Source organism: Hylobates moloch, unplaced genomic scaffold, assembly GCF_009828535.3.
Source record: "Hylobates moloch isolate HMO894 unplaced genomic scaffold, HMol_V3 SCAFFOLD_20, whole genome shotgun sequence".
In the NCBI taxonomy this organism is placed as follows: Eukaryota; Metazoa; Chordata; class Mammalia; order Primates; family Hylobatidae; genus Hylobates; species Hylobates moloch.
In genome coordinates this window covers 40,394,128-40,405,849 of record NW_026652295.1, presented here as the reverse complement: position 1 = coordinate 40,405,849, position 11,722 = coordinate 40,394,128, and the positions used below count along the sequence as shown (strand labels likewise).

Here is an 11,722-nt window from a genome sequence, read left to right as displayed (position 1 = left end):
TCCTCCGCCCCCTCTTCCCCACTTCCTGCCCAGCTCGGGATCGGCGACGCGGCGCGGACTTTGTAAACACTTCGCCACTGCAGGGGTGGAGACTGGCTCTGTTCGGATGCCGGCGGGGAGAGGTGCAATCCTCTCCAGGCTCCAGAGGCGGCGGGACAGAGCGCCTGCGACCCCAGTCGGTGCTCCCGGGAGCTCACCTGGCGAGGAGGTAGGCTTGGGTGCTGGAGAAACCGGGGTAGATGGGATGTGAGCTCAGGCTGGAGACCATGCGTTGGGCGCTGGGTGGGTCGATGGGTTCGCCGCATCCTCATCACTTCCCGGTTGGCACCCAAAGCTTGGCTGACTTTCCCACTGAGTGAGGTGTTCTGCACGGGGTTGAAGGGCAGAGAAACCCCCAAAGGCCCTGAGCCCTCTGTATGTACACACATCGGCACAACCCCCTCCAGCCGATCTGGAAGCCCCGTGGCTTTACCGGGCTGTTGCTCTTCTCATGCCTCAAAGATGAGGTGGAAGGCCAGTAGGAGGGCAGACCACTGTGGATGGGGAGTCTGTGAGTGCTCTGGCCAGTGCACCGGGATGAAACTGGAGGGAGGGACCCCTCAGTGGTGTCTGATTGGTACATAGATGATTATCTTAGCCTCCTCTGTGTCTCTTGAAGTGCCAACAAGAGGAATAACTGAATAAATTAGTTGCTGTTACTAAGGGAGCATTAAGTTGTTCATTTGCGTTGACTGAACACCTACTATATGCCTGGCATTATATGGAATGCTGAGGGTGCAATGATGTTATTCATCCACAGCTAATATGGATTACAGAACAATAGACATAGATGCCAAGTACACTGGCTGGGATGGCTGGGAAGGCTTCAGAGAGAAAAGGACATTTGAGTTGGGTTCAGAAGGATGAAAAGCATAGAAGTCTTTGGGGGCACTTATTCCACAGAGCTGGATTGAACCCCAGCTGTGGTGTTGGACACTGGAATATAGGGGCGACCCAGAAACAATTCCTGCTCCCTTTAATCCACTGTCTCACCATCAAGGGAATGAACAGGATGAATCCCAGAAAAGGCAGTTTTCTGGGCTGGGTCCCAAGAACCCAGGAATTCCCAGCTGGGTATAGCTGGGAGGGTCCACCTCGGGGTGATGTGACAGTCCACACAGTCCTGGGCACCCCCTCCCCATCCCTGGACTCTGAGACTGTTTCCTCTGTTGAGTCCTTGCCCTCTGCCTACCACCTCATTTCTCTTTGGGACCAGGCGTGGATAGAGAAGTGGATCTCCCTTTGCTTCCTCACAGATTCTTCTGGCCGTTCAATTCCGGGGCTCCTTTGGGAAAGGACTGGCACAGCAATTTATGAATTCATTCAGCACCTATTTGCTGTGGCCATACTCCATCTGCACAGGCTATTCCCACAGCTGGTGGGGATGTCATGGTCATCAAATCAGAGTTTCTTCCCCCTGGAACTGAACACTGAAAGCGTCTCTGATAATTCTAGCAGAGTCCTAGTCTATGCCACTTACTGAGATCATGACCTCCATGGTCCCAAGCATCTTCTCCTTCTGGCTTCCCCTTCCCTCCAGGGCTCAGAATACTAGCTAACAGTTACATAACACTGTCGGGTACTCTTCGAAGTGGCTTAGAGATCATATCTCATTTAAACCTCCTAATATAGTCCTATGAGGTAGGCATTAGGATTCTCTCAATTTTATAGACGAGGAAACGCAGGCCCTGGAGATAAGTAATCTTCCTTCAGACACAAGAAACGAATGGCAGAGCTGGGATTTAAACCCAGGTCACTTGATTTGGGAGGCTTTATTTTATTTTATTTTATTTTTTGAGACGGAGTCTCGCTCTGTCGCCCAGGCTGGAGTGCAGTGGCACAATCTCGGCTCACTGCAAGCTCCGCCTCCCGGGTTCACGCCATTCCCCTGCCTCAGCCTCTCCGAGTAGCTGGGACTACAGGCGCCCGCCACCACGCCCGGCTAATTTTTTTGTATTTTTAGTAGAGACGGGGTTCCACCGTGGTCTCGATCTCCTGACCTCGTGATCCGCCCGCCTCAGCCTCCCAAAGTGCTGGGATTACAAGCGTGAGCCACCGCGCCCGGCTTGGGAGGCTTTATTCTTAACCATTAGGCTAGCCTGCCTCCTTCGCTGACCACATAGAATTTGCATTTGAACCAGGAACTTGGGAGTTTCCTAAAGGGAGTCTGTGGTCCTGTATCTTGGATGATACAGCCATCTATTAGCTGTGCCATGGGGCTGACTGTTTACAGTGAGCCCAGCAGGCCTGGAATAGGGTTGTGGGAACTGCACAGAGCTGGTATCCTTTCCTGATGGCTGTGTGTGTGTGTGTGCGTGTGTGTGTGTGTGCATGCACGTGCGTGCGCGTGCACACACACATATGAATGTTTTCCCCTGTGTAAGCCTCACTCAAAGGGAAAGGGGGAATGTGAATAAACCAGGAGGAATGAATTAATATTATATTCAAGAAAGAACTTCTCAACTTGGACGTGATGTGCCAGAATCTGGGGATTTGGGAAACCAAGACACCTCTTTTGTTGGGAGTTAAGAATAGCAGAGATGCGCCAGGCGCGGTGGCTCACGCTTGTAATCCCAGCACTTTGGGAGGCCGAGGCGGGCGGATCACGAGGTCAGGAGATCGAGACCATGGTGAAACCCCGTCTCTACTAAAAATACAAAAAATTAGCCGGGCGTGGTGGTGGGCCCCTGTAGTCCCAGCTACTCGGAGAGGCTGAGGCAGGAGAATGGCGTGAACCCGGGAGGCGGAGCTTGCGGTGAGCCGAGATTGCGCCACTGCACTCCAACCTGGGCGACAGAGCGAGACTCCATCTCAAAAAATTAAAAAAAAAAAAAAGAAAGGGATGTGTGTTGGGGGCATGAGTATTAATGCTGGGAGTCGAGGGTGGGAACTGGGTGGAGGGTGGCTGCACTGAGAAAACGGGTAAGCAGGATGTGAACCTTAAGAACTATAAACCTCCAAGCTGCTCTTCTCCTACGCACGCACCTTCCTCCCTCACTCGCTGGTAGGGTGGGGTGCAGCGGAGCCCTTGGCACGCCCTGGCCCCCTGCCCCAGGCACTGGCTTGGCTGTGGAGAACAGGTTGTACTCTTGAAAAACCACAAGAGGAAGTTTAGGGAGGGCTGGGGGTGGGGAAAGTTCTGGGGCCCCTGCCAAGTTTCCCTTTCTCTGCTTAGCAGTAGGTGTGTTTATCTTGCCCTCAAAGACATTTAAATTTTAAATCCTCAAGTCTCAAAGAGCTGTTAAGGCCTGCCCCTTTCTAGGGGTGGCAACAGACACTGCTAGAAATGGGATTGAAACAAGTTACCCATCTGTTGAAATTCACCTGGGATTCGTGCTGGTTGAGAAAGGCTAATTCCAGAAAGTCTCTTCTTCTTTGGCCCCTTCACTTTTCTCTTCCCCAAAGCATTCCCTACAACCTTTAAACTCAGAGGAATGTGGCTGTAATTGCCACTTAGGAGCTGAATGGTGTTGCGGGAGCTGTCCCTAAGTGTTTTACCTGTACTGTCTCATTTAATATTTATTCACCACAACTCTAGGTAGTAAACACCTCTATCTCCAATTTACAGATAGGAAACTGAGGCTCCGAAAGGCAAACTTGCTCAAAGTAATTTAGCTAGTAAGTGGCAGAGCTTGGAGTTGAACAAGGATCTATCTGATTTCAAAGTCTAGGCTCTTTACTCATGAATTAACTCTCAGTCTGAGCATTGATTTTCCTAATATATCAAACACTGAGACAGCGAGGCTGAAATATAAAGGGATTTTTAAAATGCTGCTGCTAGTATGGGAGAGGGATAGAATTGGAAGGGATTCCTTGGAAGTTAATGTATTTAAGAAAGGATAGCCACCAGGCACGGTGGCTCACACCTGTAATCCCAGCACTTTGGGAGGCCAAGGCGGGTGGATCACGAGGTCAGGAGTTCGAGACCACCACTCTACTAAAAAAAAAAAAAAAAAAAAAATTACCGGGCTGTGGCATGACCTTGTAACCACTACTCAGGAGGTTGAGGACAACCTGAAACTGGAGGCGGAGGTGGGATAACCAAATCATCCATTGAGTGAGACTCCGTCTCAAAAAAATAATAATAAATAAATAAATAGAAAGAAAGAAAAGAAAGAAAGGATAGCCAAGTTAAAAAAAGATGCAGGAGATGAGAGGTCAGGTCAAATTCTGGAAGGCTGCAGCAAAGGGGAAGATTTAGGAGGAATACTATACCTGTATGCAAATATTTAAAAGGTTGCCCTGGCAAGCCTTGAAGTAGGGGGTTAGCGGGACTAGTGGAGGCAGATTTTCAAAAAACGTAGAACTTTCTAACAAATGAGGCTTAGACCTCACGCTATAAGAGGGGCCTCTGCCAGCAAGATGACCTCAAAGCCCCTTCGCCTGTAAACCCCTGCTGTGATTTTCCCCCTGCTTTCCCCTTCTGTCATTCTTTGCTCTCCCATACTCCCTGGCCCATGGTAGTCCCTGATCGTCCACCAGGTGGGGCTGTTGCCCAGCGTGTCACCCCGGAGTGGCTGGATTGGGTGAAGAATGTTGCCGGGTTCTTCAGGCGCTGACTGGTTTCAAGGGGCCTCTGCTCCCAGCCCATCACCAGCTGTTTACACACCGGGGCCCAGAGAACTGCTTTTGACCCAGCAAAGCCCCCATAAAAGGTGCTCTTCTGTCTCGTCCAGGCTCCGGCCAGAATGTGCAGGCCTCCGCCTCTGCAGCATACACCCGTCCCCAGGTCAGGGATTTCTTCCACATCTTCTCTTTCCCCTTCCTGACTGTCCTTTCCCTTTGAGAGAGAGGGACCCGTGTGTCCAGGGCAGAGGGCAAGGCCAACGGCCCTGTGAGCCAGCAGGGTAACTAATGTGGCATGCCTTTTATGCCCTTCAAAGGGCATGACACCTGTGTCATCTCCCGGAAGGGGCCTCAAGAGCCCCACCTCTCTGAAACTGTTTGCACTCAGTGGCCTGACCAGTTCTCCCACCCTGGGTGAAATTCCCCAGGACAGTCGTTCCTGAGGTGAGGGCTGAGGGGTTATCTCTGGAAGGAGAGGGTTGCTGGTACCTCCATCGCTGGCCCAGATCTGCTTGCTGCCCCCTCAGACCTTTAGAGAGGCACAGAGCCACTGGGCCTCCAGGGACACAGAGACAGAGCCCAGAATGAGCAAGGACACCCTGATTTTTTTGAGACAGGGTCTCATTCTGTCGCCCAGGCTAGAGTGCACTGGTGTGATCTCGGCTCACTGCAGCCTCAACTTCCCAGGCAGAGGTAATCTCCCCATCTCAGCCTCTTGAGTAGCTGGGACCACAGGCGTGGTGCCACCACACTCAGCTAATTTTTTATTATTTTTTTGAAATGGAATCTCACTCTGTCGCCCAGGCTGGAGTGCATTGGCACGATCTTGCCCCACTGCAACCTCTGCCTCCCAGATTCAAGTGATTCTCCTGCTTCAGCCTCCCAAGTAGCTAGGATTACAGGCACCCGCCACCACGCCCAGCTAATTTTTTGTATCTTTCATGGGGTTTCACCATGTTGGCCAGGATGGTCTCGAATTCCTGACCTCATGATCCACCCGCCTCGGCCTCCCAAAGTGCTGGGATTACAGGCGTGAGCCACCGCACCCGGCATACTCAGCTAGTTTTTTGTAGAGATGGGGTTTCCACCCTGTTTCCCGGGCTGGTCTTGAGCTCCTGGACCCAAGCAGTTCTCCCGCCTCGGCCTCCCAAAGTGCTGAAATTACGGCGTGGGCCACTGTGCCTGGCCAGAGACACCCATTTTGCAGGTGAGGTGAGCAAACCAAGGTACTGAGAGGTCTAGCAGCTTGCTTCCGTACACACAGCCCATCTGTGGCTGAGCTGGAAGTCTGACTCAGCCATTTGGCTGTAACGTTTGTGCATGTAACCACTAATCTGTGCCATCTCTCGTGGAGTGGTCGAGAGAGCCTGTTCTCTATAGACAAACCACCCCACTTCGAGTCCTAGCTCAGCTCCTTTCTGGCTGTGTGAAAGTTTCTTTGTCGGTAAAATGGGCATAACTATAGACCCCACCTCTCTGGGTAATGGTGAGAATTAATAATAACCAATATTAGTTGAATGCCTACTGTATGTCAGGTATCTTTTTGCATCCTCCCAGCAGACCATGAGGGAGGCATTATTATTCTGCTTTTTACACATAAGGAAACTGAGGCACAGGGGAAGCAGAGAGACTGCAGGATTAAGACTTCCGGCCAGGTGCAGTTGCTCATTCCTGTAATCCCAGCACTTTGGAAGGCCCAGGCAGGTGGATCACCTGAGGCCAGGAGTTCGAGACCACCCTGACCGACATGGAGAAACCCCGTCTCTACTAAAAATACAAAATTAGCTGGGTGTGGTGGCGCATGCCTGTAATCCCAGGTACTCGGGAGGCTGAGGCAGAAGAATCACTTGAACCCAGGAGGCAGAGGTTGCGGTGAGCCGAGATCGCGCCATTGCACTCCAGTCTGGGCAAGAAGAACGGAACTCTGTCTCAAAAACAAAAAACCCACTTCCGAGCCTACACTTCCCTAGGATTATGAGGCAGTGCACACAAAGCCCTGCTGAGTGGTGGGCAGGCCATACGTCCTTTGAATGATAGCTGCTGTCATTATCACCATATCATGGGCATCATCATCTCCCAGATGGAGGTCCTCGGGGTGGATATGGGGCCATCTAGATCCGAAGAGACAGCCCTGGTTTCTTTCCTCACCATCCCACCTATGGCTTCATGTTACCCTCTTTTCTAAAATAAAAATCGGTCCACAAGTTCTGGCCTGTGGTCAGACAGTTGGATAGAATATTTGAAGCTGGGGCTGTCCCAGAAACTCCCAGTTCTGGCCCCAGCTTTTTCTGCTCCAACTCACCCTCCCTCTTGTTCTCTGTTCTCTTCCTTCTCTGCTGTTCCTCCCTGCCCCCTCCCCTGAGGTCCCTGAGTTCTGGGAAAGGAAGCTGGAGCAGGGGCCTCAGACAGATGCAGACCTTGAGCTCCAACTTGGGCTCCAGCTGGAGGAGGGAAGACCAGCCAGGGGCAGGAGCATGAGGCGCAGAGGGCCCCCAGTCTGCCTGTCCCTGGGAAGACGTCTGTTTATTATTCGCGAAGTCTTAAGCTCTGGTCTGTTAAGCTTTGCCATGCTGGGTGCTGTGGAATCCACTGGGAATAAGGCCCAGGGGAGGTTTATTCTACTCTGGCAAGTGGCTATCACAAAGCTGTCTTTGGGTTATAGAGGGGCGGAGTGCTGTTTCCTCCCAGCAGCAGGCCCCTAGGTTCCAAGGCTGCCTTTTCCGTTCCTCCCAGCTCCATTGTCTTTTCTGTAAGCGGTGTCTGCTATAGAACCACAAACTTGGAGATTCTTCAAATGTGGCATCTATTTTCATCTTGGGGTTACAAGCCCTCAGATGTACTGAGTGACTGAGCGTAGGCCAGGCATAGAACATTCTAGTTTTCTCCAGGCCTTCTCTTCCTTCTTTCCAGTCAGCTGGTACCTGCTGGTCCTGGGGGAGCTCCCATCTTTTCTTTGAGTTCTACCTCTAGGACCCGACTGAGTTTTTCTCTCCCATCCCTTGATTTCTGAGGGTACAGCCTTTCCCAGCCTGGGCCCAGCCTTTTGGGTTCTTAAAACTTTTTATAGTCACTGGACTTGAGCTGGGTACCTCCTGGGTGGTCCTCAGAAAGTTTTTCCTCCCCCCTGTTTCTTCTCTGCCTTTCCTCTGACACAGGTTCTAGAAGTCATTTTTGGTGCTTCTTGTGGGAATCTGTTGTGTGGCTTTTCTCTGAATCCTCATGTGTTTCCAGACACATGGCACTCAAGACGTTGGTGATAATAATAGTGCATCTTTACACAACACTTCTATGTGCCAGGGGCTGTTGTAAGTGCTGCCATATCCTGTATGCCATTTGCACATAAGTCAGTTTATAATAAGTATGGATACTTATTAACCCATTTCTCAGCTATTCCTCACAAACATATCCTATGAGGTTTTTGTTTTTTTTGTTTGTTTGTTTTGTTTTTTTTTTTGAGTTGGAGTCTTGCTCTGTCACCCAGGCCGGAGTGCAGTGGCACGATCTCGGCTCACTGCAACCTCTGCCTCCTGGGTTCAAGCAATTCTCTGCCTCAGCCTCCCTAATAGCTGGGATTACAGGCACCCACCACCACGCCCAGCTAATTTTTGTATTTTCAGTAGAGACCGGGTTTCACCATGTTGGCCAGGCTGGTCTTGAACTCCTGAACTTGTGATCCACCCGCCTCGGTGTTCCCTAAGTGCTGGAATTACAGGCATGAGCCACTGCGCCTGGCCGAGTTTTTTTATTTTGCAGATAAAGCCCCTGAGGCACAGAAGTTAAGTATCTAGTCCAAAGTCATACAGCTGGTCGTATTGAGAGCCTGGTGGCTGAAATAACTCTGATCTCAGTCAGACTTTTCTTTTTTTGTTTTTGTTTTTGTTTTTGTTTTGAGACAGAGTCTCGCTCTGTCGCCCAGGCTGGAGTGCAATGGCACGATCTCAGCTCACTGCAACCTCCACCTCCTAGGTTCAAGTGATTCTCCTGCCTCAGCCTCCTGAGTAGCTGGGATTACAGGCTCCCGCCATCATGCCCAGCTAATTTTTGTATTTTTAGTAAAGACAGGGTTTTGTCATGTTGTCCAGGCTGGTCTCGAACTCCTGACTTCAGGTGATCCACCTGCCTCAAACTCCCAAAGTGCTGGGATTACAGGCTGAGCTACTGTGCCTGGCTCAGACTTTTCATGCATACTGTGTGCACCGCACACGTGTGTGTGCGCATGTGTATCCACCTACCAGGGCAAGTGTGAGATTACACTGGGTTCCCTGTTGAGACATTGTCATGTACACAGTCTCAGGACTAGTAGAGCAGGCCAGTAGGCCCCTCACTGCCTGTGTGCGTGACATGCAGGGATGCATGGAGATGCAGGATGCATGGCAAGCCCAGAGCATCCTGGATCCCCCAGTGCCTTCTGGCCAGTGCTTTAGGATTGTCCACTAAGCCAAGAAGGTGGAAGGGAAGGAGCAAAGGTGCCCCAGGCCTGCCACAGCAGGAAGGTCAGGTGTCACACACAGCCCCGGAAGCAGGAGTGGGTGGTGGTGAATGTGAGCTCTGCTAGGTGGGGCTGGGCCCTAACCTATCTGGGGAGCTCTGGTTGAATCAGCCCAACCACAGCCACCCCAACTGCGGCAATGGTGCAAACAAGCTTTTCCTCCAGCTCCCCCTCCAACGCTCATTTTCCTTTCCTTGCTCTTGTATGAGACTCAGGCTTTGGGAGGAGTGTGGGATTAGGACAGCGGCTGAGAGCGTAAATCTGGAGGGGGTGGTTCAGCTGGGTCCTAGTGCAGGACCTCTCACCTTGGCCTTCAAGTGACACCTGAGACCTTCACCCAGCAATAGGTGGCAGCCCTGGCCTAGAGGGGATGTCACATACCCTGTCCAGAGGACAGGACTACATGGGTCGAGGACTCCTGGGCTCAGTCACCTGGTATATTCATCCAACATCTGTAAGTCTCAGAGACCTTGGAACCATTCGCTTGTCCATTCTTCATGGAGTGGAGCCACATTTGACGCAGTGTTGGGTTCAAAGTCAGTGTGAAAACAAGACACACATCAAAGTTACTATTAAAGTCTCTATTTTAAAGAGACTGCTCATAAAACACAGGATACATGACTTGGACATTCTCTTCCATTTCTAAGATTCCTCAGCATGGCCAGTTTTTGTTGGAACACAGGATCTGGTCTTTGGTTAAGCATTATGTTAAGCCTGGGTGAAAGGATCACATCATATAAATAGTACATAGGTTTCTGTGGTTGGTTGGTGTCTCTTCCAGTAGATATAACTGAATTTATGACCGTTAAATATGCACATTTAGGAATTCAGTATGCATACTTTTATGGTCTAGCTGGGCCTCAAGAAAGGTTTCAACTACAGTGCTGTGGGAATCTGGAGGAAGGAGTGGTTGCTTTTGCATGGGTTAACCAGGAATTTCTTCTCAAAGGTGCCATTTGAGGAGATAAAAAAGGAATGGATTAGATGAGAAATTATTCCGGAGCAGTTTTAAATGGTGGTTGCTTTTGGATCTTTTTACTCTTCTGAATGTTCTGAGTTTTTTACTGAAGGCCATATTATAGAAATAATTTTTATGTTATTTCTATGGCAATTATTAGGCTTATTATTCTTTTTCTGTAGTATTACTGATTATTTCTTATTTCTAAAAGAACTAGTGGTTATTTCTATAATCACTATTATTTGTAGAACAATAATTATTTTTGATATGACCACTTCTTGCTTTTTTTTTTTTTTTTTTTAGTCGAAATGGGGTCTCACTCTGTCACCCAGGCTAAAGTGTAGTGGCACAATCTCAGCTCACTGCAGCTCCTGCCTCCTGGGCTCAAGCAGTTCTCCTGCCTCAACCTCCTAAGTAACTGGGACCACAGGCACAAGCCACCATGCCCAGCTAATTTTTTATATTTTTGGTGGAGACAGGATTTTGCCATGTTGCACAGGCTGGTCTTGAACTCCTAGGCTCACACGATCTGCCCACCTCGGCCACCCAAAGTGCTGGTATTACAGATGTGAGCCACTGTACCCTGCCCTAATATAGTTAAAAAAATCCAGCAACACAATGGGGCCGAGAGGTAAAAATGTGAATAAGGGCAAAGAATACCAAGAACTGGATAACCAGGCTTGGAATTGGGCATTTTAGAGACTGACGTATTAGGCCTACTGCAGCAATGTTTAAGCCTTCTGATCTCAGGACCACTTTACATTCTGAAAATTATTGAGGATCCCAAAGAACTTTTTTTTTTTTTTTTTTGAGACCGAGTCTCACTCTCTCGCCCAGGGTGGAGTGCAGTGGTGCAATCTTGGCTCACTGCAACCTCCGCCTCCCAGGTTCAAACGATTCTCGTGCCTCAGCCTCCTGAGTAGCTGGGATTACAGGCACATGCGACCATGCCCGGCTAATTTTTGTATTTTTATTAGAGACAGGGTTTCACCATTTTGGTCAGGCTAGTCTTGAACTCCTGACCTCATGATCCGCCTGCCTCGGCCTCCCAAAGTGCCATGATTACAGGCGCATGCCACCACGCCTGGCCAGAACTTTTGTTTTTTAGGCTATACCTAATAATCGGTGCACCCGACATGGCATTCCCTGGAATAAATAATATAAGCTTTTGACTTCTCCCTCCCTATACCTGTTGATATTTTGTTTCTAATAAAAAATTTGATGTGAGAAATTTTAAATATTAATTTATTTAAAGTAACAATAAGAAACTCATTGCATGTTAACATAAGCATTGTAATTTTTTTTTGGCCAGGTGCAGTGGCTCACACCTGTAATCCCAGCACTTTGGGAGGCCGAGGCGGGTGGATCACAAGGTCAGGAGATCGAGACCATCCTGGCCAATATGTTGAAAACCGTCTCTACTAAAAATACAAAAATTAGCTGGGCATGGTGGTGTGTGCCTGTAGTCCCAGCTACTTGGGAGGCTGAGGCAGGAGAATCGCTTGAACTGGGGAGTTGGAGGTTGCAGTGAGCCGAGATCATGCCACTGCACTCCAGCCTGGAGGCAGAGCGAGACGCCATCAAAAAAAAAAAAAAACAAAACGGCCGGGCGCAGTGGCTCAAGCCTGTAATCCCAGCACTTTGGGAGGCCAAGGCGGGTGGATCACGAG

General features: G+C 49.8%; 1 protein-coding gene across 1 annotated transcript in view; it reads left to right on the top strand.

The window, feature by feature from the left end:
• The window catches only part of CCND3 (cyclin D3), a 114,307-nt gene continuing 102,585 nt past the window's right edge, over positions 1–11,722 (top strand). Inside the window, exon 1 of the mRNA XM_032141052.2 lies at positions 1–208. Within this exon, the coding sequence (XP_031996943.1) occupies positions 107–208 (102 nt within the window). The 5' untranslated portion in view covers positions 1–106. The remainder of the gene's footprint in view (positions 209–11,722) is intronic.